The sequence below is a fragment of the Tachypleus tridentatus genome, chromosome 9 (genome assembly GCF_004210375.1).
Source record: "Tachypleus tridentatus isolate NWPU-2018 chromosome 9, ASM421037v1, whole genome shotgun sequence".
Lineage (NCBI taxonomy): Eukaryota > Metazoa > Arthropoda > Merostomata > Xiphosura > Limulidae > Tachypleus > Tachypleus tridentatus.
In genome coordinates, this window is record NC_134833.1 from 65,833,155 (window position 1) to 65,860,444 (window position 27,290).

At 33.3% G+C, this 27,290-nt stretch overlaps 1 protein-coding gene and 1 long non-coding RNA gene across 5 annotated transcripts; both read left to right on the forward strand.

Moving 5' to 3' along the window:
* Window positions 1-1,737: 1,737 nt before the first annotated feature.
* Window positions 1,738-9,511, forward strand: LOC143225343 (beta-1,4-N-acetylgalactosaminyltransferase bre-4-like). Of its 4 annotated transcripts, none has more exons than XM_076454565.1 (7): window positions 1,738-1,868; window positions 2,074-2,414; window positions 3,449-3,684; window positions 4,465-4,652; window positions 6,652-6,774; window positions 7,861-7,956; window positions 8,644-9,511. In XM_076454565.1, the coding sequence occupies exons 2-7, from the start codon at window positions 2,165-2,167 to the stop codon at window positions 8,771-8,773; spliced, it is 1,023 nt and encodes a 340-aa protein (XP_076310680.1). In that variant the 5' UTR covers window positions 1,738-1,868; window positions 2,074-2,164; the 3' UTR covers window positions 8,774-9,511. The 4 variants fall into 4 exon arrangements, 3 of the variants coding, with proteins under 3 accessions (XP_076310680.1, XP_076310679.1, XP_076310681.1); XM_076454564.1 differs by having other exon boundaries at window positions 1,748-1,923; XR_013013807.1 differs by having other exon boundaries at window positions 1,749-1,923; window positions 7,847-7,956; window positions 8,644-8,697.
* A 6,892-nt stretch (window positions 9,512-16,403) lies between these two features.
* On the forward strand, window positions 16,404-21,645 carry LOC143225344 (uncharacterized). The gene is made up of 2 exons (XR_013013808.1): window positions 16,404-19,633; window positions 19,833-21,645. It is a non-coding gene; the product is annotated as an uncharacterized LOC143225344 (long non-coding RNA).
* Window positions 21,646-27,290: the final 5,645 nt, after the last annotated feature.

Below are 27,290 nucleotides of genomic sequence, written 5' to 3' on the forward strand. Positions count from 1 at the left end.
TAATTGGCAGAGCACATATAGTCCATTGAGCTTAATTCCTAGCTTCATTGTAAATTTTCGTAAAAATAAAAAAACCCTTGCCTTATATTGCTTCTGGCATATTTGAACAAAAAATAAAACTTTCATGGTACATCTGTTAGTTAATAATAATCGGTGTTAATATGAGCAACAGGCAACCATGAAAAGCGTCGATAGTTACTCTATCTGAGGTCATTAACTGGTTATCCCCACTGTTTAACGTGTTTTCAGTTCTTTTCCCAAGAGCGCCTAAAAGTAAAACTGTTAATTTCCCGCATGTAAAAAGTCATCTATCACACTTATTACATATGGTCAATGTATATATTACTATTTATGGAATTTAATGTATCAAAACTATCTAATACTATAAATAGCTGAAATATGTATTGAATTAATTAAAACTTATACCATAAATTACATAGACACGTATAAGTTGACGTTCTATTTAGTATATAACGAGTCCTGGCAATATAATTATAGAACAATGAATAATTGTTCCTATTCCTATGTGAATCCTATGTGAACATGAACGCTCAGCTTAGTGTGCTTCTAACAACAAACTAATAAAGTTATTTAACACTAGAAAAAAAGATTAGTTACAGTTTTATCCGTAAGTACCTCGAGTGGGTCGGAGGTAAAATGTTAAGACTTAAATGCTAAAATTCGTTTCTCTTGGTAACAGAGCGCAAATATAATTCATTGCGTAATTTTCCACTCAGATTTAGTTCAATATCATACAATACAAGCAGCGTCAAGTGAATAACACAGTTCCAAAAATTATTCTTTTTTTTTCCATTCTCAGTCTTAAGTTATTCATCGAAATTAGTCACAAACAAAGACGTAGGCCTATTCGAGTTCCGAAATTCAATGTTGTATTTAGTTGCAGTAGTGATGTTATCGGGAATATTTTCCGAATAATTTTAATTGTAAATTTTAAAACATAACCAACTACATATATCTGTGTTTTCTTCTACTTCTTCTTTTTTTTTACATAAATAACATTGAATGTGGCATTTAACATGTGGCTTTGCCAGAATGAACATGGTGCATATTATGTGTACCATATTACATCTGGAATATCCAGTTCTCTTAATCTGTTCTTCGAATACCCATCATCAAACATGCTTGCCCTTTTAGTCGTGGATGTGTTATAATGTTTCAGTCAATCCTACTATTCGTTGGTAAAAGTGTAGTTCAAAAATTGGTTGTGGATGGTGTTGGCTGCTTCTTTCTCTTTTACCTGTCACTGTTGAATTAAAGACAACTAACGCATAGCTTTGAGTGAGGCCCGGCACAGCCAGGTGGCTAGGGCGCTTGGTTTCCGAAGGATCGTGGGTTCGAATCCCCGTCCCACCAAACATGCTTGCCCTTTCAGCCGTTGGAGCGCTATAATGTGACGGTCAATTCAGTTATTCGTTGGTAAAAGCGTATTCCAAAAGTTAGTGGTATGTGTTGATGACTAGCTAGCTGCCTTCCCTCCAGTTTTTCAGTGCTAAATTATGGACGGCTAGCCTATATAGCTTTGCGCGAAATTCAAAACAAACAAATGAACTTTACATGAAATTCAAAATAAACGAAGAAACCAGAGTTCATTAGCTGTCTGAGTTATGTATCTGTATATACCACTGAAATATCTGTTATGTACAATTTAGTGAAATGTACAAAAAAAATATCTTTAAACCAAAATAACCCAGTCGTAATAATCTGATAATCGATCGTAATGCGATAGAGGGCGCGTAGCTTTTGATTTAGGCTTCTTATAAAACGTAATTTCTTCGCATGACCAGGAATGCTGTTTTTAACACTAGAATTAGGTGTAGAATTTAGGGAGAAAGCAGAGTGGTGGTGATGTAAATGTTAAAAGAAGCATCTTTATTATAGTATTATTAGAAATTATTGAAAATGGTAATTGAATGGTAATTAATGGTAATCATTTTACTTGTTTGATTTGTGTGGGAGATAGCATATATACTACTATATATATTTGATATACATTTTAGTTCTAATAAAATACAGTGCATATTTCTACCAGTCTACATGTTTTTATCTTTCCAGAGTTTCTGCATGTATGTACATATTAGCATTAGACAAAAATGGAAAAAAAGACCTGAGTGAACTGTGGTAATGAAGACTTGACTTCTACGTAATGAATACAAAGTTTCTAAAACTTGTGCGATGGATTCCTCAGTTCAGTCACTTAAACAGCAATGTTGTGAAAGTTTTACTAGTGGTACTAATTATAATATGTATAATTCTACCTCTGCGTTGTCCTACTGGTCGTGGATACAGTTACGTAACTTTTTCTCATCTTGAAGAGGATGTTTATGTGTGTAACAGTGAGGAAAAAGAAGGCTCAACCTTTTTGCAAACTTGTCCACTAATTCCTAAACATTTAGGTAATTTCCCTGTCTATACATTTTTAAATATAAATTTAACATGTTTATTATCGATTTTTAGGCTACAAGTAGATGAACCAATACAGTAACTATATACTTTGTATTGTGTAGAGATAGCTAAAATAACATGCAGGATTGTGGCTTTGATCAGTCTACAAACTAAAGAATGGAAAAAAATGATATATGTGTGGATTGTCTGAAGTATAATTTAATAAAATGGTTACTTGTTCCAAAACATAACAAGATAACAACAAGGTTCTGCTGTACTTATCTGTATAAATCTAATGTGACCAACTCACAATGGTTCAAAGATCAGTGTAAAAGCTTTGATTCTCATGGTTGGCTCAATAGAGATAGCCCATTGTATATTCTGTCCTTAACCAGAAACTAATGTGGCAAATTTTACTGAAATGTCCCTAAATTATATCAGTCTCTAAGCCATATTTGTTACATTTGATTGGATACATATGCATAGTTATTTGAGAAAAATGTACTTTGTTCTCTCCAACGTTTTTCAGTTTTCTATCAACATAATGTAATATATTTTATTTCTTATAGATTGTTTTATTTTAAATTTAAACTAAAGCTACCTATAAACGAAAAGAAGTTGGGACAATGAATTAATGTGAGAACAAATATTTTAAAATGTACTAAGATGGATAACCTCCTCATAATCACAATTTGTGTTACAGACATGAGTATGTTTCTCAACTTGTGTGTGTGTTTTACAAGATTATCAAATAATTATTGCTTGTACAAATCTGGAAAGATGTATTTTAAATAAAAGAATATAGCTGGATATATTCTAAAGCACTTTGGTGTTTGCTAATATTTAATGTTTCCACATTAATATTTTTTGTAATTTTTATTTAACATGCTTTTCACAGTTGTAATGATAAAGTACACCTTTTTGGTACTTTTGAAGACTAATTGTAATTGTGATTGTTTGTTACCGTGTTATTCTTAAGTGTACATTACTACACTCAGTTTCTATAGTGTTTTTTTTCTTTGTATAATCTTGTTGTTTTTTTCAGAAATATATTCTTCCGTTAAAACATTTGTGAATGAAACGTATCTGAAGACCCTACATGAAATACTGTCCATCAAGCCTGGTGGTCAGTGGAAACCAACACACTGTACCTCTCAACATCACGTGGCACTTATAGTTCCATACAGAGATAGAAAGTTGCAGCTGAATATATTTCTGAAACACATTCATCCTTTTCTTCAAAACCAACTTTTGAATTATGGGGTATATGTTGTTGAGCAGGTATGTGATTAAATGTTCTGAAAATGTGTACTTTAATGTGATTATTTCAGGAGCCATGACTACTCTTATCTCTTTATAATGAATTAGATGATTGGATTCCTGTAACATAGATGGTTTTCTGCTTTGGTCATTCAGTTTATGCAATATTAAATAAAAGTTTGGAGATGACTTGTTTCAATAATGAAACAAAAGTACAAAGTTTTAACAAAATTGTGATAACATAATCTTGTTAAAACATTTATATATACATTAATATTACTTATCCATTCAAGACAGCATCCAAACTTTAATTTTTTTAAAATTGGGTTCCTTGTCATCAAACTTAAATATTGCATAAACCAAGCCAGTAGTGTATGTGTTACTCATTATTGAGTTGGTTTTGAGCTCTGAACTACAAGTGGCTTCATGTGGTCAAGTTCACATAAGAACCAAGTCAAACTGCACAATCTGGAACTTTCCTGATTCACTCATGCTGTAGTTTTATTAGAATATTTTGTTGGACAAACACATACAATATTTCCCATGTTTCAAGAAAAAAATCTTGTAGGTTAATTTACTCTAGCTGTACCTAAAAGAATCCCAAGTGCTATTTTAAATTTATTATTTTTTGTCTTGTCTATTCTATCATGTGAGTTGTTTTGCGACTGCATTTTTACCCTGATTTGCTTATTATTAAATGGTCTTCCACAAACAGCAAAGAATTCTCTAAATGAAAACTTCCAACTGTTGCGAGCTTCTACAAGGAAAGTATATCTATATCTGTGCTTTTATTTATTATAGAGCACCATGCACAAATTTAATAGAGCTAAACTCTTCAACATTGGATTTGTAGAAGCACTGAAGGACTCTAACTACTGTTGTTTTGTCTTCCATGATGTGGATTTGCTTCCAGAAAGTCCCCGTCACATTTACACTTGTTCCAAACAACCCAGACATATGTGTTCAGCACTGGACACTTTCAGATACGTGTAAGAAAATTAAAATAATTTTATTTTATGAAGACACAAAAGTACTTTATTTATTACAATGTGTTTGTAATTCAACTGAATGGATAAAGATAATGCAAATAATAGTTTTATTGTGAATGAAAATAAGTAATTATTGTACCAGTTTATGTACCTGTGACATTAAATAGGTTTGTCAAAGAACATAATTACATTATTATGTATGCTATTACTTTTGGAAATTTTATGTGGATGTTATTGGACTTTGGACTTTTACTATTTTGTAATCTTGTATTTTTTGTCTCTTCTTTTCTCTTTGAATTTTTTTTAATGTAATTGCTTTTACAAATACATTTAACTTTTGACCCTTTATATTTGAGCAGGGGTCAAAATGCACATGCTGTAACCTTTAAAAAATTGTCGTTTGTTTCTGACATCAGGTTAACCAAATATTCATTGTACCCTTATTACTAATTTAGCAACATTTCGTGTTTGATGAGAGTAAACACTAGATGGCAGTATACAGTATCAAAAAAACTGTAGATAAGCACTTCAAATGTTCTGGATATCATAAAAATGCAGCATTTAAACTGTATGATAAACAAATATATTTTAAGTCATTAAATGTATATTACTTTGCACTATGGCTTGTTAGACTGATGTATTAAATTCACAGATATTTAAGTACAAACGCTTGTAATCCTATGCATTATAGTCGGAATTCTTTCTCTGATATACTGATTTTTAAAACCTTCCAGCTTTCGTTGGACAAGTATTTTTATCATTTGAACACCACTTTGCACTTGGATTTGTTAGCATCAAATTAGACTGACATCTGAAGTACAAATACTTTTCTAATACATTTGATTTTTTGTGTGAAATGGGCTTGTACATCTCAGTAAAAGCTTGTCTTACACATGCACAAATCAAAAATATAGTCAACATTCCTTTTTCAGTACAAGTCAATCCATCAGACTGACTGTATACACTTTAAGTTAATAAACTGGTTTTTTCAAACCTTTCAACCCTCACTTTTATCTTTATTATCCTAGCAATTTATGCTTAAGTGTTTTTATATTTTTTTTTAAGTAAAGAAAGTTATTTTAAGCTATTGAAATTTCAATGTTATTTACAAAATTCATATGTACATATTTTTATGATTCATTAAATATTTTCAACATATTTCTGGCTCATTTCATTTTACTGTGAGCCCTTAGCACATATAACTAGTTAACTAATGTGAATTTTCAAGAAACATCACATTTACACTGTTCAGATTTTTTTAATATGCAACTAAGTTGCAATTATTTGTCAGTAATTACATTTTTTAATGAGAAAAAAGTAAAAGTCGTACTTACCAAAGTAAAACGACAGTCTGAAGTCTTTTTTTTTATTTGCCATTTTAAAGATTTAAGTTTGATTTAGCAGTTCATGATTATAATGCCCAAGAATTAGGAAAGACTGATTATTCATGTGGTTTCTTATCACGTATACAACCAGATGTTTTTGTGTTTTGTAACTGATGTCAATATTTATAATCTCATACTTTATAAACATATTTAAAATGTTAAATATAAACACTATAATGTGACTGATGGAAATTGTTTTGTAAATTCTAACTAAATATTCATAAACAAACTTAGTATGAGGGTAAATTCAACAGAGAATGACGATAAAGTAAAGAAAACAATGATAATCATAACATTTAGCTCAACTGATAGAATGTTAGAAAATCTGAGTATTACAAAGTTCACATACTATCATGTGTTTTTTATCCATTTGTAATCATAAATGGAACATGAATATTGGCAGTACTTGTGTTGCATTTTGGTTATGTTTACAACATAAATATTTTTAAAGTACCAGCTTTATTATGAACTTTAAAAAGATTTGTTTCACTGTGGTTTAGTGGTACTTATTATAGCTGGTGAAAGACTGTTTCAGTTTAAAACATAAGCATCAGAAAAAGTCTGTTCAGGAAAGATGATATGATTTTGTTGATAATTTTATTTTGTTTATCCAGTTTGCCTTATCCAGGGCTGTTTGGTGGAGTAATTGCTGTCACTAGACACCAGTTTGAACATGTAAATGGATTTTCAAATGTATTCTTTGGATGGGGAGGTGAAGATGATGATTTTTATAACAGGTATTTTTCAAGGTGTTTTAAAATGGGTATTTTTTTTAATTGTGTGACTTCCTTCAAAGTAAAAACCAAGACAACTTTATGAAACCACTAAATAGTATAAACTTGACACAGTCATGTGGTAGCACATAATAGCTGAGAAATGACTGACATTATTTTATAACCATGGGTTTACTTTTTATAATGTATAGTTATCCTTTCATTCTTTGAGCAGTGTACATTTATTTTTAACAAGTTAAACCAAGGATTCTAAATCTGTTTTACTCATGCTTTGTTCTAAACTTTTTTGTTACTTGCATCCAAAAAAAACAACAAACTTACAACACATGCTTTTGGTTTGTTCTCTACGTATAAAGTGGGTTAAAAATTAAATACAGTGATAAGGATAGACTACTAATTTGAAATATATATTTCTAAATGATTATTTTTGTAATTTCTAATAGCATCAATCAAATGTTTATATTTCTAAAGGTGAGCTTGTCTTACAGGTTGAAAATGAAGCTGTTAGTCCTGGTAAAATATTTATCTAAAAATGTTTAACATAAACATCTATGTTTTCATCTTACTTAACCTTCCTGCATTATTTCAGTTCTTCATGGAACTTTCAAATATTTTAATATATGTTTTTGTACAAACCTACATACTAGAAACCAGCTTTACTTCTACATTTATTATGTTTTAGCTGCTTACTTCCACTCCTTTAACTCTGAAGCTCAGTATATTGTTGTATGTTCTTTGCATGGTAATATCACTGTATATTGGTTATTTAGAAGAAGAAGGCCTAGTAACTGCTCTACGTTGAATATCACTATATTCAAGCTGTTGTTTCCTCATGTGACAGAACCTTAATAATAACTCCACAATCAGAAAGTTCTCAAACATGGGTCCTAATTGGATAACCCAAATTACTGCTCTTTCTTGGGTCTGAACAACCAACCTTAATAATTCTTACACAAAAACTATAATCAGATGTTACACTATTCAGTTGAAACGAAAAACCTGAAAATATCCAGTTCTGAAAAATGTGTTATGTACAGTTATTCTGCCATTCAGGATATTTAATGATTTCATGTAGTTTTCTTTGTTCAGGATACTGAACAAGGGGTATTCGATCACCCGTTGGGAACCTAGTCTGTCTCGTTACACTATGTTGTTTCATTCCAAAGCTGTTCCCAGTCCAAATAGGTTTGTGAATCTTTTCTTCATTAGAGATGTATAATATTAAGTAATCTATCATTTAATAAGTAAGGTTACTGTATGACAGGTGTAGCTATCTAATATTTATGGAGAAAACTAGGAAGAGAGAACAGCTGTATATGTAGGAACAGTTATTATGTGAAAATTAACATTAAAACTTTGTTTTTCTACAGGACAAACTTAAGTTACTAACAAGGAATTGTAAGTAAAAGAAACCACATTTTATAATGTTGGCTGAACATTAATGTTGCTGAATGTGTAACATTGATTATTTCAAACTGCTAATAATTCAACATTTTCCACAGAGATTATTCCAAAATCTAATTCATGTAGTTTCAGATAACCTGGTGATGGCTAAAATCTTGTAATTAAAATTATAAAATTTAGAACTTCAAGTGTATCATTTGGCTTTATTTTTGACATAAATATACAACTAAATCATGTTTAAATGTGACTGTAATTTTTGTTTGTGGCTAAGAAATGGTAAATAATTTAAAACATTTTGTATTTTTATAAGTACTTACTGGCTCAATTAATAAAAATATACTTTAATAGCTTAAATATATGAAGAGACTTAAATTATGAATCAATTTTGTTCATTCTTTGTGATGTAACTTCGACTTGTGTTCTCACGTAACAAGATGTTTTTAATTAGCATATTTTTATATCCATTAGGATACACTTTTTGAGATCTGGCTATCAACGATATAACAATGATGGGCTAAACAATCTGAAATACAAGGTTGTGGAGAGGAAACAAAGACCGTTGTATTCATGGTTGCTTGTAGATGTTAAACCGAAGTAATATTAACAGTTGGAGGAGGTGATAACCATACCAATTTTGGATTTCTAAACAAAAGTATATTAAGTTTATATTTCATTATATTGTTGAGTAATTTTAAATCTGTGCATTTATTTCTTTGAGAATTTCTTACCCAGAAATAGGTTCTTAAAGTTGGATACATATGTCAAGTTAGTTTGTTTGGTGAAACCTCGTGTGTCATGAAATGTCCTGATGTAGTTATAAACATGTTGTGATACATCTTAATGATAAAATAAAATATAAAGATGTCCAATATAATTTTATATAAAAAGAACAATATTAATAATGATGAAAAATAAATTATTGTTGAAAGTTATGTGAGTAAACCTAAAACAGATAGTACATGGAGAAATTCACCGTCTGTGTGAGTGCTGTTACTGAACTGTGCAAAAGCTGAAAATACTGTTTATTATACTGTTAAAAAGTGTATTAATAAATCCTAACAAATTACAAATAGTGGATAAAATATGTTTCTTCTATATGGAGACGATTTCTTTTTTCAGTTAAGCAATATCTATAATATAAGCCTTTTCTAACTGTGAAATGTCTTTCATGTCCTCTCCATATGGAATCATCCAGTTTTGGTATTTTTTTAACAGTAATCATGAAGGTATCACAGTTTCCCACAAGGGACTGGGAAATAAAAATATTATTGATGGATAAGCCAAATTAGGAACAAATATAAGTTTAATGAACAAAATAAAAGTTTTATTCTCGGAAGGTGTCATCAATTTTTGTTTTTACTTACTGAACTTTAAATGTTTGTACCCACTGTAGTATAACATACACTTAATGTTTGTACCTACTGTATTATAACGTACTTAATGTTTGTACCTTTTGTAGTATAACGTACTTAATGTTTGTACCTACTGTAGTATAACGTACTTAATGTTTGTACCTACTGTATTATAACATGTACATAATGTTTGTATCTACTGTATTATAACATGTACTTAATGTTTGTACCTACTGTAGTATAACATGTACTTAATGTTTGTACCTACTGTAGTATAACATGTACTTAATGTTTATATCTACTGTATTATAACATGTACTTAATGTTTGTACCTACTGTAGTATAACATGTACTTAATGTTTGTACCTGCTGTAGTATAACACGTGCTTGAAATGTTTGTACCTACTGTAGTATAACATGTACTTAATGTTTGTACCTACTGTAGTATAACATGTACTTAATGTTTGTACCTACTGTAGTATAACATGTACTTAATGTTTGTACCTACTGTAGTATAACATGTACTTAATGTTTGTACCTACTGTAGTATAACATGTACTTAATGTTTGTACCTACTGTAGTATAACATGTACTTAATGTTTGTACCTACTGTAGTATAACATGTACTTAATGTTTGTACCTACTGTATTATAACATGTACTTAATGTTTGTACCTACTGTAGTATAACATGTACTTAATGTTTGTACCTACTGTAGTATAACATGTACTTAATGTTTGTACCTACTGTAGTATAACATGTACTTAATGTTTGTACCTACTGTAGTATAACATGTACTTAATGTTTGTACCTGCTGTAGTATAACATGTACTTAATGTTTGTACCTGCTGTAGTATAACATGTACTTAATGTTTGTACCTGCTGTAGTATAACATGTACTTAATGTTTGTACCTGCTGTAGTATAACATGTACTTAATGTTTGTACCTGCTGTAGTATAACACGTGCTTGAAATGTTTGTACCTGCTGTAGTATAACACGTGCGTGAAATGTTTGTACCTACCGTATTATAGCACGTGCTTGAAATGTTTGTACCTACCGTATTATAGCACGTGCTTGAAATGTTTGTACCTACCGTATTATAGCACGTGCTTGAAATGTTTGTACCTACCGTATTATAGCACGTGCTTGAAATGTTTGTACCTACCGTATTATAGCACGTGCTTGAAATGTTTGTACCTACCGTATTATAGCACGTGCTTGAAATGTTTGTACCTACTGTATTATAACATGAGCTTGAAATGTCTGTATCTATCGTATTGTAACACGTGCATTAAATGTCTGTACCTTCTGTATTCGCCTGGCATGGCCAGGTGGTTAAGGAATTCATCTTGCAATCTGAGGGTCGTGGGTTTGAATCACTGTCACACCAAACTGTCAGTCATAGGGGTGTTGTAATGTTACAGTCAACCCCACTATTTGTCGGTAAAAGAGTTAGCAGTGGCTATTGATGACTGGCTACCTTTCCTCTAGTCGTACACTGCTAAATTAGGGACAGCTAGTACAGATAGCTCTCGTGTAGCTTTGCACAAAATTTAAAGAAAAATAAACCAAACCTACTGTATTTTTACACATGATTTCAGTGTTTGTACCTACTGTATTGTAACACGTGCTTCAAATGTTTGTACCTACTGTATTGTAACACGTGCTTCAAATGTTTGTACCTACTGTATTGTAACACGTGCTTCAAATGCTGTTCAGCTCATGCTGAAGTCCAATAGCTCATCTACAAAAAAGGAAACAATGCATGTTCTCTGAATGAAAAAGAAAGTAACACCAGGTTTGTTGTTAGTGACATAAAATATTGCTCCAACCTGCACAAAACTATCAACAAAAGATGATCCATACTTTAGAGGAGAGAAAACTAACAAATATACACTCTTTTAAAGGACTACTGTAGTACGTATCTTATTCAATCTGTCATGTATAAACTGATTTAAAGAACCACTAGAGCACTTGTTCAATTTACGAAGTATAAGGTGATTTAAAGGACCCCTGTAATACATGACCTGTTCAGTCTATCAAGTCCAAGTATAAACTGTTTTAAAGGACGATTGGAGAATGAGAAGAGCCATTTAATTTGCACCTTAATGTACGCGATTTTTAATTTCAAAGCGGACGTAGTCGTCGAAGACTGACCTTTTTAAATTTGTAAAAAAAAACCAAAAAAACTGGAAAGGTAAAATAAGGGTGACCATGATGTTGACAACATCCGACAAATGCATTCATGTTTTCTTGCAGCTTACAGTTACAACAGAAAGTGTTCGTACCCCTGCGTCCCGAGCAGTTTTTGCTCACAACTTAAACATTATCACGATTAGGCTAATATTCGTATAGTTTGTTATAAATATCATAACAACACACATCTACATGCAAGTTAAACGACAAATTAACTGTTTATAAACAAATAACCAAAAATATGAGGAGCAGAAAGTATTTGTATTTCAGAACGTGTAAAACAACTGATATTCCCGTAAAAAATTTGTTTAGTTTGGCGAATAAACTACATTATACCATTCCAGAACTAAACATTGGGTTCATAATTATTGGAATTTAGCCAGGAAAACATTTACTTCCGGCAATTTAGCGCCGTCTCCGTCATTATCTGCTTGGTTATCATGGCGAACAGGAAACAACTGTTCAGTGATTTAAAAAAACTGAATTAATGTAAAATACAAGTCTCGTGTGTCTCCGTGTATTGCTACATAACTTAATGTGTGGAAGTCTACTGTTTAAAGCATAATTGCCAAGGCGCAGATAGCCTTCGAGTAGCTTTGCACGAAATTAAAAAGAACAATAATTGCCAAATTTAAGCTTACAGGATCAACTGCTAACTTCCACGTCCCGGACGCACCTCTGCAGTTACGAACATGTTACGCTCTTCTGGGTTCAAAGCATGCCGTCCTCACAGAACTCCATATTTAAAGCCTGTTCATTTAGAAGCACGATTGAAGTATGCAAGAAAGCATATAGATAAATTTTTTACCGACTGGAAGAGTATTTTTTGTTCAGACGAGACTAAAATCGAGATTTTCGGCCACAATGATGTTCGCTATGTTTTCCGTAAGAACGGGGAACGAAATCTTCCAAAGAACACCATCCTTACATTTAAACAAGGAGGTGGCTTGATCATGCTTTGGGGTTCGTTCGGCTCTTCTGGTGTAAGCAGCCTTCACTGCGTCGACTGAATCATGAAAAAAGAAGCGTACGTTGATATATTAGGCACTTATATTAAGAATGATGCTCGGAACTTGTGGCTTGGGCGTCGTTGGATTTTCCATCATGACAATGACCCTCAGCACACATCGAAATATGTGCAATCCTGGTTGCAGAGGAAGCATATAAGCGTTCTGGAGTGGCCATTGCAGTCACCCGATCTCAACCCATTTGAAAACGTTTGGAATGAGTTGAAGACCAGGATTCATCAGCGTCATCCGAAGAACTTGCAAGAGTTGGAGGCCTTCTGTAAAGAAGAATGGAAGAAAATACCAGTCGAGTACTGTCAAACGATCATGGAGGGCTATGAGAAAAGATTGCGCCAAGTAATTCATCTGAAAGGCTACACAACTGACCATTAAAGTAGACGCACGAATAATTTCTGCACCTTCTATGTTTAGTTATTTGTTTATAAACAGTTTAATTGTCATTCAATTTACATAAAAATTTATATAGACGTGTGTCAGAGTAATATTTATAATATACTCTACTTTCATTATGGTAATCGTGATACTTTTTAAGTTGTGAGGAAACAACTACTACGGACGTAGGGGTACGAACACTTTCTGTTGTAATTGTATATATGTTTTTCTGAAAGAGTGTCAGACCGAAGTGTTCTTATATCTTACCCTTGTTTTTTACAGAATGTTAGGCCTAAAGGTTCTCGCAACTTACCTGTGTTTTTCGTACAGAATGTTAGGCTTTTGTAAAGAAAGACACTTCTCTACAGTTGACATCAAATAGAAATTGCATTATCTTTCTAAGGATGTTTTTTCTCGTGAATTTAAAAAGCTGTGCTTTGTATTGTTTTGATGGAAAGTATTACTCTAGGCATAATTTAAACATTTTGCAGTATGCCTTTCCTTTTTAAGTACTGCTTGCATAAGGCAGTGGTAAAGTATATGTACTTTGGGAGGTATAAGTTGGATCTGATGGTTACATGGGTTTATGTCCACGTATTAGACTCTGACTTATAACTACGTGATTTTTTTCTTTTTTATTGTTTCTCGTGGATATATTTTATTCACACATTTAGATCTACACCGTTAACTAAAATCTTAAGGCCAATGAACATAAAGAAAAAATATGCGACCACTTATTTGAGTAGAGCTTCGAAAGATGAAAATAAGAAAAGGGAAAATAAAAATAAGACTTTTTTTAGCATTTAATAGGGAAAATGTGATCTCTGTGAAATTAGCCTAAATACTAGCGGGTCAAAAGATTAAGACCATACTGAAACGAAGCGTTAATCGGTAAACACGTAACGAAATTTAGTCATTTCTGTTCAAGCATTAGTGTTCTCAACATTCTCCACTGACATCTCCTGTGTTACATTGGGTAAAAACATGGCAAAGGCTAAAAAAAATTGACAGAGTTTGATCGTGGCAGAATTGTTGAAATGCAAACGCAAGGTCTCTCTCAAAGTGCTATTGCTGGTGAGATTGGGGGTAATAAAACTACTGTTGCAAATTTCTTAAAAGACCCTGAGGGATTGGGAACGAGAATTTCAAATGATCGGCCCTAGAAAATTTCGCCAGCGTTGAGCAGGAGGATTCGACAGGTTGTCTGGCAAGACACCGGACGATCGTCGAACCAGATTAAGGCCCATATGGACGCAGAATGCAGCTCAAGAACAATAAGACGGCATCCATAAGACAAAGGCTTTAAAAACCGTAAACGTCTTCATAGGCCACACCTTCTTCCACACCACGAAACAGCTCGGTTAAATTTTGCTGAGAAGCACCAAACATAGAACGTAGAAAAGTGGACAAAGGTTTTGTTCTCTGACAGAAAAAATTAACCTGGATGGTCCAGATGGCTTTCAATCTTACTGGCACGACAAGGATATCCCACCAGAGTCATTTTCTACACGACACAGTGGAGAAGATTCCATCATGATCTGGAGTGCTTTCTTCTTTCATGGAAGCAATGGAGCTTCAGGTTATACAAGAACGTCAAACAGCAGCTGGCTACACTAGCATGTTGAAGAGACCATCCTTATTGATGCTCTCTGGAAATGACTGGACCTTTCAGCAGCACTACGCTGCAATCCACAATGCCCTCAGGACAAATGACTTATTCATGGCGAATAACGTGATTCTTCTGGACCATCCAGCGTGCTCGACAGAACTGAATCCCATTAAAAACGTTTGGGGGTGCATAGCAAGGGACGTCTATGCAAATGGACGTCAATTTCAAACAGTGCATGATCTTCGTGAAGCCATCTTCACCACTTAGAATAACATTCTGGCCAGCCTTCTCTAAATGCTTATATCGACCATACCAAAGCGAATGTTTGAGGTTATTCGCGATGACGGCCGTGCAACTCGCCACTGAGACCTCTTGTTGGGCATTTCATACCTTGTTTAAGACTTCTTTTTTATGGTCTTAAACTTTTGACCAGCTAGAATTTAGGCTAATTTCATTTTGTTCACATTTTTCGTATTAAATGCTAAAAACGTTTTGTATTTTTATTTTCCATTTTCTTATTTCCATCTTTCGAAGCTCTACTCAAATAAGTGGTTGAGTCTAATAACGGAAAATGCATATATTTTATTTATGTTCATTGGCCTTAAGATTTTGGCCAGCAGTGTATTTATATTTGCTTACCTTTATCTTTACTATGAGTTTGCCCCTGAAGAAAACAAGTCCGCCTTTTAAAATCACTCTGATTATATGGTATTTTATTTTTGTCCTTGATCGTTTTCTTGGACATAAACATTTGCGTAACATCGTGAATTTGTTTAAACAAGTTATAGTTTAATAAAGTCAATGAAAAGCACATAAACGAGTGTGTGTTTAAATCCCTAACAGAGATATTTTACTGCCATTAATTCTTTACTATAGAGTGTTTGTTGATTTACTATAGTTCAGTTTATAAAGATATTGGTGTTGATTAGATGATAAATAGCGAATGTTATCACAATTAAAGGAAAAGCTAACCACTGAATGTAATGACGTTAATGTGAAGTTTAATGTTACTGTCATTCGTAAATGGAATTATAGCCGTGCAACTATCACTGTTTATATCAACTGTAGGATTACATAAAATTGAGCTTCAACAGTTTCATGTAAATTGTGATGTATTCTTTCGTCAGTCAGAGGAATTTCGTCAAAACTGTAGAAGGTGGTGCAGAAGAAAATAGGTTACACAAATAAGGAATATCTTCCAGTGTGGTTCTGTAACAATTATATAAAGTGTAACTTGACAAAGATCTCATTCCTCCAATATATTTCACGACTCTTACACCACAATATATGCAGCTCTGGTCACCGCCCATTAGATACCCACCTTAAGTCAGCGTAAAAGTTTTACGGTAACACAAAAATCAATTTATCCAGCTGTGGTATTTCTAGTTTAGAGGAACAATAGTAAACAGTTAAACTATTGCTGCGTGACAAAAAGCTTGAAGATTTGTCTGGACGGAATGAGAAGAAACAAACAAGTCTAGTGAACACAACTAAACATTGTTTATTTAATTTTATTATATGTCTTCGGTTTGAGTAAACGACACTAAAAAATGACATTTAAGTGAAATTCCCATTGGCAGATTGGTTTGGTTTGTTTTGAATTTCGCGCAAAGCTTCACAGGGGCTACTGCGCTAACCGTCCATAATTTAGTAATACAAGACTAGAGGGAAAGTAGCTAGTCATCACCACCCACCGCCAACTCTTGGGCTACTTTTTAGCAACGAATAGTGGGATTGATCGACACATTATAAAGGGATAGTAGGCACAAATAACAGTCTTGTACTAGAATTATCTCTGTTACATGTTATAGTTGCAGGGAGTCTTCCAAACATAAAGTCAAAGAGCACACTCTACAGCTATTTTATGAAGTTGTGAATAAATTCATTGACAAGCAAAGCAACACAAACTGAATTTTACACAGGACTTCAAGCCTTTCTTCAAACTGAAATTCCTTTACACAGGATTGCTGTTAACTAATCTATGCGTCCTAAGGCATGGTCATCAGCCCTGGATTACCCATTAAACAACATATGCACGTGCTTGGGGCACCAAGGGAAAGGGGTAGAACCACAGAGTTTTTTCCCTATCTATCATGCCCTTAACTCTTTCACTGTCACAATCAACTTTAGTTTATTGTTTTGTGATTGTCCTTATCTGTTGTGTTTGACTTTACTCTGCATTGTTAAAAAAAGGTTTTCTTTGGTTCGGTGAGTGGCTAAATTTTCCAGAAACTACTAAACTATGTGTCTGAAGTAAGAAGTCATTGATTTGCGAAATATTACTGTAAACAGCAGTACAAATGTTGATAAAACTTCAGGTAAAAGATGATCGTATCTTATGATGTGATGTCTGACCTTGAAGATGAAATATTTTTCTCACTCATTCCTTCTTTTGTGGCTAATTATAAAAAATTACAGGCAATGGAACTGTTTTGTTTTACCTTTGACTACTTTATTCAGTCACATCCACATAAAAATAAGTTTAATACCATAAAAACATAAATCAAACGAAATGGTGCCATGTGTGCAGAGACGTGGCTAGTTTTATGTTTTTTCCGACTTCTGTTTTCGCATGTTATATTTGGGTTATTGTCTCGTTTGTTTTAGTTTTATTTTCGTTAGTATTGCATTATAAGTGTATTTCTCACTGAAGCTTCTCTGAGCCGTAATTTTTTGGCTTCAAACAACTTGTAAAAAAAACTTCCTTTGTGTACGAGTACAAGTTTTGAAATTTATCATACCAAAAAAAAATTAGAAAGGAGTGCCACTGAAGCAATGCTATCGTTCATAGATTACATATATAACCTACAGGGTGTTCGGAAAGTCACTGTGCAGTTTTGTCATCATATTTTATTATATTTCAGATTTTGATCCCAATATGGTTTTAACAACTGAAGAACGTGTTGTGCTCATCGAACACGTACTCCGAGAAGGTGGTAGATACACAGATGTGGTGCAACAGCGATTTGCTGAAAAATTCCTAGACACACTTGTTCCACATCGCAATGCAGTTATTAATCTTGTTAATAAGTTTCGGGAAACAGGATCAGTGGATGGTGCCAAACGCTGTAGAAGGCCAGCAAAGTTATCGGAGGAGAAACTGTTGGATATTTCTGACAGTGTGATGTAGAGTCCATCAAAATCATAACGAACGTTAACTCAGCAGCTTAATATTGGTCTCATAAGGTCGTCAGAAAGAAATTAAAGCTCTTCCCATACAAAATAATGGCGGAAGAAGAACTGGAAGCAACTGATAATGAAAAACGAATACGCTAATGCAGATGATTTAACCGATTTATCAAAGAAAATACAGCTAATGTGTTGGATGTTACTTTTTTCACTGACGAAGCATGGTTCCATCTTTCGGGTTACGTTAATTCACATAATTCAAGATTGTGGTCATCCAATAATCTTCACAGTTTGTACGAAACACCCGTGCATGATTTCAAGGTTGGTGTGTGGGTTGCGACTTCCAAAGGTCGAATTGTTGGCCCTATTTTCTTTATGAACACAATAAACAGCGAGCGCTATTGTTCGAAGATTCTTCACACCTTCATCTGTCAAATGACAAGTCATGAAATCAATTACTCATGGTTTCAATAGGATAGTGCTACTACCCACACATCTCACAGATCTATGCGGTTATTAAAGGAATGTTTTGGAGACTGCATTATTTCCAAAGACGTGTGGCCCCCACGCTCACCAGATCTTAATCCACTAGACTTTTATCTATGGGGAGCAGCAAAATCTGCAGTGTATCGAGATCATCCGCGCACGCTGGATGACTTGCATGTAGCGATAACAGCATTCATTCAGTTTATTTCAAGCTAGCAACTGATAGCGGTGTTTAGAAACAAAATAAGTAGGATCCAAGCTTGTATTGATGCCAACGGGGGTCACTTTCAACATTGTTTATAATTGTCATTCATACTTACCTCCAGCATTCTATATTGAAATATGTCTGTTAATAAACATATAAGTGCACAATGACTTTCCGAATACCCTGTATAAGAGTATTTGAGCATGTGTGTATTCCCTTGTGATTATGTATTAATATAAACAGATCTGAAGCTGAGATTTACTTAGGGGACAAATATGTTTACCCCATTTATGAATAGCCAACAAAATTTTTTCCAATATGCAATTTTTGAACCCAAAAATGAAGGTCACAATTATATTCTCCTTAATATTTCATTGATCCAATTCTGACGTCATAATGCCCCGACCTGGCCTGGCTCTCTGGTGATATTTTTTATGAGATGAACGAACAATCCGAGATAGAAACACAGAGACAACGACGACAAACTTTTAGGTGTAATTCAACTATTTTGCGAGTATAAATTCAGATCAGTATGTGTTCTATTTCATTTCTGAAAAGCTCTAAAAACAATTGACTGATCGGAGTAGTCTTAAAGCAATAATTCGACCTTTTAGGTTTGACAACATGATTCTTAACGTTGTTATGTATACACTATACTACTAGTAGTAATACAATACTATAATTTAAAGTCCTAAGCTCACAGTTGAGGTTACAACTCATTCTTCAAATATTTGATTAGGATCAAGGTACTCTAGCCTTGGCCTAACACAGTATTTAGTAGTTCAATGTGCAGTACAGTTTACAGTTGATTATATGTTATGTATATGTACCAGTACAGAATGATCACTGTGTATATAGGCTACAACAGTATGTGTTGTTGATAACAAATTGTTTTGGAATACTTTTTGGTTCACAATGGATATGCATATTACCATTGACATTGATTGATTTTTGCAAACAGCTATTACAGCAACAACCTTAATGAAACTTTTCCAACGACTGAAAAATAATTCTTCTAAAATGGATTGTAGCCAGTCTCGAATGGTTTTCAACCAATCAGAATGCAGCATATCAATAAAGGTATTTATGATTTCTGGTTTATGTGGTGATGGATTTAGGGCCAATGATAACTTTCTGACAATCTTTGTCTTAATGTAGACCTAGAGTTCAGTATGTCTGACTGTCTTAACAACATTTTTTAAATGAATTTTAGTGTTTTTCTAATCATCATAACTATATATGATCCGTATTATTTTATTTTCGTTTCTGTATTTTTCAGACTGCAAAATGAAACGTGTTCAATTAAGCTGTACACAAAAGAGAAAACTCTCAAAAAAAGAACCAAAGAAAGGATTTGGATTTAGTGGTCAAGACTGGAAAGCTGACTAATATTCTCACTCAACTTACACAACATGATCTTCCAAATCAAAACCCATCTCCGCCATCAGAGTCACTTGTACTTCATCTGACTCTGACAAGATTGAAGTTGAACCAAACTCTACACCTTCAAATATCACTTTGTCCACTTCAAGGTCAGAACATCATGATGGCGTTGAGGTGTCACAGGCTGGCTCAACTGGCACAAGTCTCACAACTGATCTCACTTTGCCTGTAAGTTCTCCTGATATCTCTAGTGTTAATGTTGATGCAAGTTGCTGTACAAGACAGTCTGAAGTTGAAATAATTGCTGAAAATGAAAATATACTTGACTATAGTGAAATGCTTCAGTCTACAAAAGATGGAGAAACTAAAGCAAAAGATCAAGGGTTGTGATTTGATTTCTCTGGCGATGATGTGAATTATAGGCTTGCTTGTGGATCCACTGATTTGTGTGACCCATTTGTCTCATCTTGCTGGACTTTTAATAGTGGCAAACCAACGAGACACTGTTCACAAAAACCTTTATTTGGGGTAAAAACCAATGGTGAGAAATACAAGAGAGAGCGGTTATTGTATTCACCATCAACAGGGCCAGGTTATTGCTTTGTTTGTAAATTTTTTGTCCCTAAATTTTACTAGCGTTTTGTTGGGTTCAGTGATTTGCGAAATACCATTGTAATTGATCATCATGAAAGAAACACTACTTACAAAGACTCTATGCTAAGATACGTACCTCGCAGACAAGGTTCAGGCTTGCCACAACAGTTCGAAAACAAATTAAAGAAGAGTGCAATTACTGGGAACATGTCTTGGAGCATGTAATAGTTGTTATTCGTACGTTAGTTAAACGTGTCTGGCTTTTTGAGAAACAGATGAAAAATTTGTTTCACTACAGAATGGGAAATTTTTTATGGCTGCTTAAGCTCATATGTCAGTTTGATCCATTATTAGCAAGGCACATTTCGAAATATGGAAATCCTTATTACTTGTTCAAAACCACCTGTAAAGCACACATTGAACCAATGGCTGAGAAGGTCCTCGCGTTTATTATTGATGAAGTAATTTCTTTTGGTTATTTTAGTTTGTCAGTTGACTCGACGCCAAATCTTTCACGTATAGATCAGTTAAGTGTTATAATTCGACACTTTGAAACTGAAAAGCTATACTAGTGAGGAAATGGCAAACCAGGTATTGCAGTACTTACTCTATAACATTATAACGCCCCCACGGCTGGGAGGGTGAGCATGTTTGGCGCGACGTGGGTGCGAACCCGCGACTCTCGGATTACGAATCGCACGCCTTACGCGCTGGGCCATGCCAGGCCCTAAAATTTAAATAAATATTAAGATATAAGTAAATAATTTGCCCACGGGGTTTTAAGTTCGAAGTGAGAAATTGTTGACATCAAAGTGGGAATTTTTTTAATGAAAGGGTTTTGAGTAAATTTTTCATTTTTGTTAACATCAAAGTGAGAATTGTTAACTTAGAGTGAAAACAAATATACAGTAAAAATAATTATTTTTAATTATCATTAATCAAAAGAAGTAATTTCCCTCGTCATTTCTAAATAAAAGGTCTCAATCATAGCTTGATTTTGATCCATGCCCAATCTGTTAAATAAATAAAATAAAAACGTTTTTATTTAATGTAGTTGTGGGGTCTGACCTGAAAGAAAATGAAAAAGGGTAATAAATTTTCAGACTTTTATTTCACTTTCAGCACTTATTGAGTCTTAATGTCTTGTCAGTAAAGCCATGGAGGAGCCGAGGGGGCCACCATTGTTGGGCTGTGCTCAGGGCATCAGTTGCCCTTAATCCGGTGATGACTCTGGCACTGATGAAACTTCTTACAACACATTTAACAGAAGTATCGGTGTGAGGCTTAGGATACCTCTACAGGAGGTGTGCATGACTTTTGGACGATAAATTCAACGATAAATTGGCATCACACACGTTTCCAAAATAATACATAAATTTGGAGCATGTTAAATGTAAGAACAACAGATTCGTTACACTACAGAGATTACTCACGTATCATAAACACTATATACATAGTTGTTTTTTTCTTGTGAAAAGTCCACTTAGGCCTATTCAATTACTCTATAATTTCTGTTGACAAACCTAACTACCTTTTCTATTACTATCGTCAAACTAACTAAATATATATTTTACTTACTTTATTGTTGGATTACCACGGCTGTATTTTATACTTTTAAACTCGTCTGTTCCATTTTTTAATTCTGTATTGTCTGTTTATTTCTTAAAGTCCATTGAGGCTAGTTCAATTACTGCAGAACTCCCTTTGGTAAAATATACTATCATTTTTTTAAAAATTCGACTCTTAATTTTCGTCTAACATATTGATCACAATGTCTGGATAAACAATTAGTCCTTTCCCTCCTGGGGCGGTTAATTTTACTTTAGTCGAACTTTTAACAACTCCACTTTCTCGGCTGCTTTTGTCTCTCTACTGTATGCTGTTCATCGTAAACTATTTATATATTTATTAACAAATCGTCTACTGACAATATTCTCTACATTGATTAGTTACAAACACAACTTCTAATACTAGTCTGCTTTTAACTCTTAAAAAGAAAACTAAACAATCAAAGAATATATTCATTCTTATAAATGCTTATAAACTTTTATTCAGATTTCGATTTCTACATAAATTTGAGAAACACAGAACATTAGAATAATAAAGTTTCACTAAAGCATATATCTATATATATATAATAATAACTTAAAGATAAAAGAAAGAGAGAACACATAAAACAATAGTTTGTAAAATGTTGCTGTTGTTTTAAGTGTGAAGTTACGCTATGAAATACTGCGTTCTGTTCACCTTTTCAGTTTAATTATTCCTTCTCACAGTCAATGTAATATATATCAGTAAAAAGCATTTTTTGTTGACGAAAGAAAAAAACGTCAACAATCACAGTAACTTCGATGCATTCCAGTTTCAGAATGTTTAACAAATAAAAATCTCACTTTAACACTTGTCCATCAATATTTCCACAAGAAAACTGCTTCTATGTCTATTTTTATATTTCATATTTTCTTGCTATTGAGTAATTAGCCACTGTTTGTTTCTTACACTAATTTTATAGCAGATCTCTTATATACAGCACATAGAGAAAAATAAAGTATATATTTATATATAAATAAAATAACGCCCCCCACGGTAGTACAGCGGTATGTCTCCGGATTTACAACGATTCCCCTTGGTAGCATGAGCAGATAGCCCGATGTGGCTTCGCTATCAAAAAAACACAAACACAAGTAAAATAATATTAATTCTTCAGATCCTATGCAAAATCTGTTCTTCAAAATGTTAAGTGAAAATAGCTTTTACAGAAACATTTATTGCTTACAAACAGTTCTTTGAAAAAAAATTAATTGTTTTAAGCAAATTTCTGTGGATGTAAGAAGCATGTACTTTAATAACACTATGTAACACAAATTTTGTTCCCGAATAGTATGTGTTATTTCTTAATTGCTTATGTTGTAAAAATACAGAAAATGGCCATTATTCCCTTCAAACTTTGCTTTTGTGACCTGGATAATGAAATTTAGAAATTAACTTATTTTCGATATAAACACGGATTTACACATTTTCATTTATATAAGGTCTGAATAAAACAACATATGAATCAAGATTTACATGTATTTATACTAAAGTTATATAAAAATATTTAGAAGTGAGTAGTGTTTCGAGATTTGCGACTGTAATGTAAATCACTTTCACGTATCTTACAGGAAGTTTGTTTTTAATTCCAAATTATGTTCCATAATAACTTGCAAGTCAAATATGCCCAATATATTTTATACTAATTTCCTAATTTTTAGTATATTAGAAAGTTCATCTTCAAATATAAGATTATTATATTCACAACAAAGTGTCTGGACAGCATTTTCTGTGCTAGTGAAGTTTTATAAGTTTTCACATGAGAATATAATTCAAAGTTTTATTTTATTGATTTTTTAGAATGGTAAATGCCAGTGTCACAAATTTGGCTTTGCTGTATAATATATTATTTCCATGAGAAATGAAAACTTCTCCATCCGTCATAAAGAAATATATAAAACAGCCCAATCTTGTATAAATTCATTTTATTCTTGTGTATTAGCCTGACCAACTGTTGGGGACGATTCGCAATAATATAGGAGTTCAAACTGAAAGAATTAGTTACATTTGTATCATGAGTGAGGTTGCTTACTCACGCGAAAGGGATAGTATTGTCCGTAAGTTTCATTTGAACGTTTTATCATACAGTAAACGGAAATAACACGTGTGCATTGCTGCCATCTATTGATCTAAACCATTAATTGTTTTTGTTTGTTTATTTTTGAATTTCGCACAAAGCTACTCGAGGGCTATCTGTGCTAGCGGTCCCTAATCTAGTAGTGTAAGACTAGAGGGAAGGCAGCTAGTCATCACCACCCACCGCCAACTCTTGGGCTACTCTTTTACCAACGAATAGTGGGATTGACTGTCTCATCATAACGCCCCCACGGCTGAAAGAGCGAGCATGTTAGGCGCGACTAGGATGCGAACCCGTGACCCTCGGATTACGAGTCGCACGCCTTAACATGCATGCCATGCCGGGCCTAAACCAGTTGTATCATACGGTAAAGGGAAATAAGACATATGCATTGCTACCATCTATTCATTTGAACCATTTATAGTCAGTTCTGAATAAAAACTTTAATGTTGAATTATTTTATACATCTACGTTCTTGTTCTATTTAAAATCACTTAACATAGAAATTTAGTGTAAATGTATCGTGTTGATAGAGACGTGTTGATAGTAAGTTGAATCTAACAGTAAATTTTTATTTCTTTCTAAGTGCAATGAAATTCCAAGAATAATCTCATTTACTTTATTTCACAAGGTACAGTCATTGACTAACTGGAGATATATTTCTCGTGCTAGTCTTACATAAGTCACTCTTTATTATAAGAGTAAAGTTAAATATATATCGTTAATGTTTCTCTCTAGAACTCTCTCCTTACCTTAAGTTGCTGTAAATTAACAAACGTATTGCTTGTGTGAACGAATAGTGGGATTGACCATCATATTATAACGCCCAGACATCTAAAAGGGCGAACATGTTTGGTGTGACTGGGAATCAAACCTCCAACCATCAGATTACCAGTCGAACGCCTTAACCAGCTGGCCGTGCTGGGCCTTTAACTAAGCACCTTTGAAGTAAGCCACATACATAAATGACCAAAACTTTAAGTACTTTCTTTAATTCACATATAATTACGAGAAGCAACTGATTATTTTTAACAACACTAATAATCAGTATAACATTCATATATTTTCGTTTTGTAAATTTAAAACAGGAAACACGATAATCAATTAGCATGACAATATTTTGAAGCCTGGATGGTGGATTTTTGTTTGGTGGATTGATATTTTTCAATTGGAAAGATGTAAAACACTGGCTAGAGATACCAAAGTACAAATGTAGTTATCCCTAATTTAGAACTATTAATCAAAGGCAGGACAACCATTTAACAGCACATGTTACCTAGGTGACCATTTTGATTTTCCTTCACAGTTTTAACGCTTATAAAGTTAAAAAAAAGTAGGTAACGTTTTATCTTCCAAACTGTGCCTAGAACATTGGATCATTTGGTGGGCAAACAAATAGTTCCTGCCATGCGTTAATTATTTCAGTATATCATATCTGTACCATTAAGATCGATTGTAACTCATCCACTATCTTGATTTGGATAAATGTAGATAATACTGAATGTAAACACATTACGGAAAGAAGTATTAAAAATACCTTTTTTTTTGTATTGCTAAGTATAATCATCTGTCTGTAGTGTACCCAACTAGGGTGTGAAAACACGATAATTAGGGTGATAAGTTTATTTTGAAAATTGACAAAAATCAGTGGATGGATTTTGGGCTAAGCCTTCTTTAATTTCAAATTAATAGACTAGAGAAAGTTACTTTCCACCACTACGCTGGCTACTCCAGTTGAATTACAAGAATATACTGTTATTGTTATATCGCACTTCACCTACGACCCTTTGCGAGTCACGATTTATTGTTAATTTCTAACATTTGCGGTAAGTGAACACAAAAAAAATAAAACATTGGATTTACAGTTCGACACGTTAATCACTGAACCACGCATGATTCCCAGTCTTATTTTTACAGACTTATCGCTGAAATACCAGGATGATAAAAATAGTATTATTCAATGTTTAATATTTTAATTTTGGCTCCAATGAGTAACATTTTTAAATTAAACATTTCTCTCTTAGTAATAAATATTTTTAAAAAGCTATTTTAAGATAACATATTTAAGAGATTGGCCCTGTATGTGGAAGGAAACAAAAGAAAATTCGTGGCATGTACTAAAGATTTGAATATATAGAAGCTTCAAAAATTCCATAATTACAGACATATACATTTGGGGGTGAAATGTGAACAATTTCTTTGTCGAATGAAATTATTTTATACGTTCTAAAACAGTTAAGGGGTGAACGTATATATCTGTTTTATATGTATGAAAAAGCACAATCACTGTTATTAATTAATGTCCATAGGTTCTCAAAGGTCATATTTCAAGGAAAATAAGTATCACCTGACCGGTATTTATTGTGCAGACTTATAAACTCTATAAAGTTTCAGAAACTATTTGTTAGTAAAACGTATAATCGCCTCACTAACTATTATAAATCCTAGTCGATAAGGCATGATTTTATAAGTGTATCAATGAACTGCTGGGATAAGGTAGCTAACCTCTCTATCCGAATTAGTTCAAGTTCATCAGTTCAACTGACAGTGACACGTGTTATCGAGCATCTTCAAAGAGCATCCTGTACACAATCAGTCAGACCATTCATTTAATACACTCTTATTACAGGAAGATGTTATCCAGTGAAGCGAGATGTATCTTTGTATTATCAATTAGTGAAACAATGTTCTGACTGTTGATACTTGCTTATGTTGTATAGCATTCCTTGTGCCATGCCAAATAGATAAAGCGCACTCCCTTCTATGGTTAAGGTTATGGATGCTCTTCAAGAGAAGTCAAAGTGTGTAGTAGATGGCGTTGAGTAGCCATCACAGTTTTAGCATATCAGCCAAAAAATTAAAAATTGCTTTGTAAAGATACGTGCGAATTCCGAAACAAATACATGTATAATATCAGTACTTTAAACCAGTGCGATAAGTATTGTTCTGACCATTATGCCATAACTAATAAAAGTGATCTCTCTTCGTGGATTTAGAGTTGCATATAGTCCCATCCATTTTTTTCAAATACATACACATATTACATCACAGTGCAAAGCATAGCACGATTGGTCTGTGTGCAAGATGTTTGTC

Coding starts and splice junctions, on each gene's coding strand:
- LOC143225343 (XM_076454565.1), top strand. CDS start 2,165: ATGAATACAAAGTTTCTAAAACTTGTGCGATGGATTCCTCAGTTCAGT. Junction 2,415..3,448: donor ACTAATTCCTAAACATTTAG/GTAATTTCCCTG, acceptor TGTTTTTTTCAG/AAATATATTCTTCCGTTAAA. Junction 4,653..6,651: donor CTGGACACTTTCAGATACGT/GTAAGAAAATTA, acceptor TTGTTTATCCAG/TTTGCCTTATCCAGGGCTGT.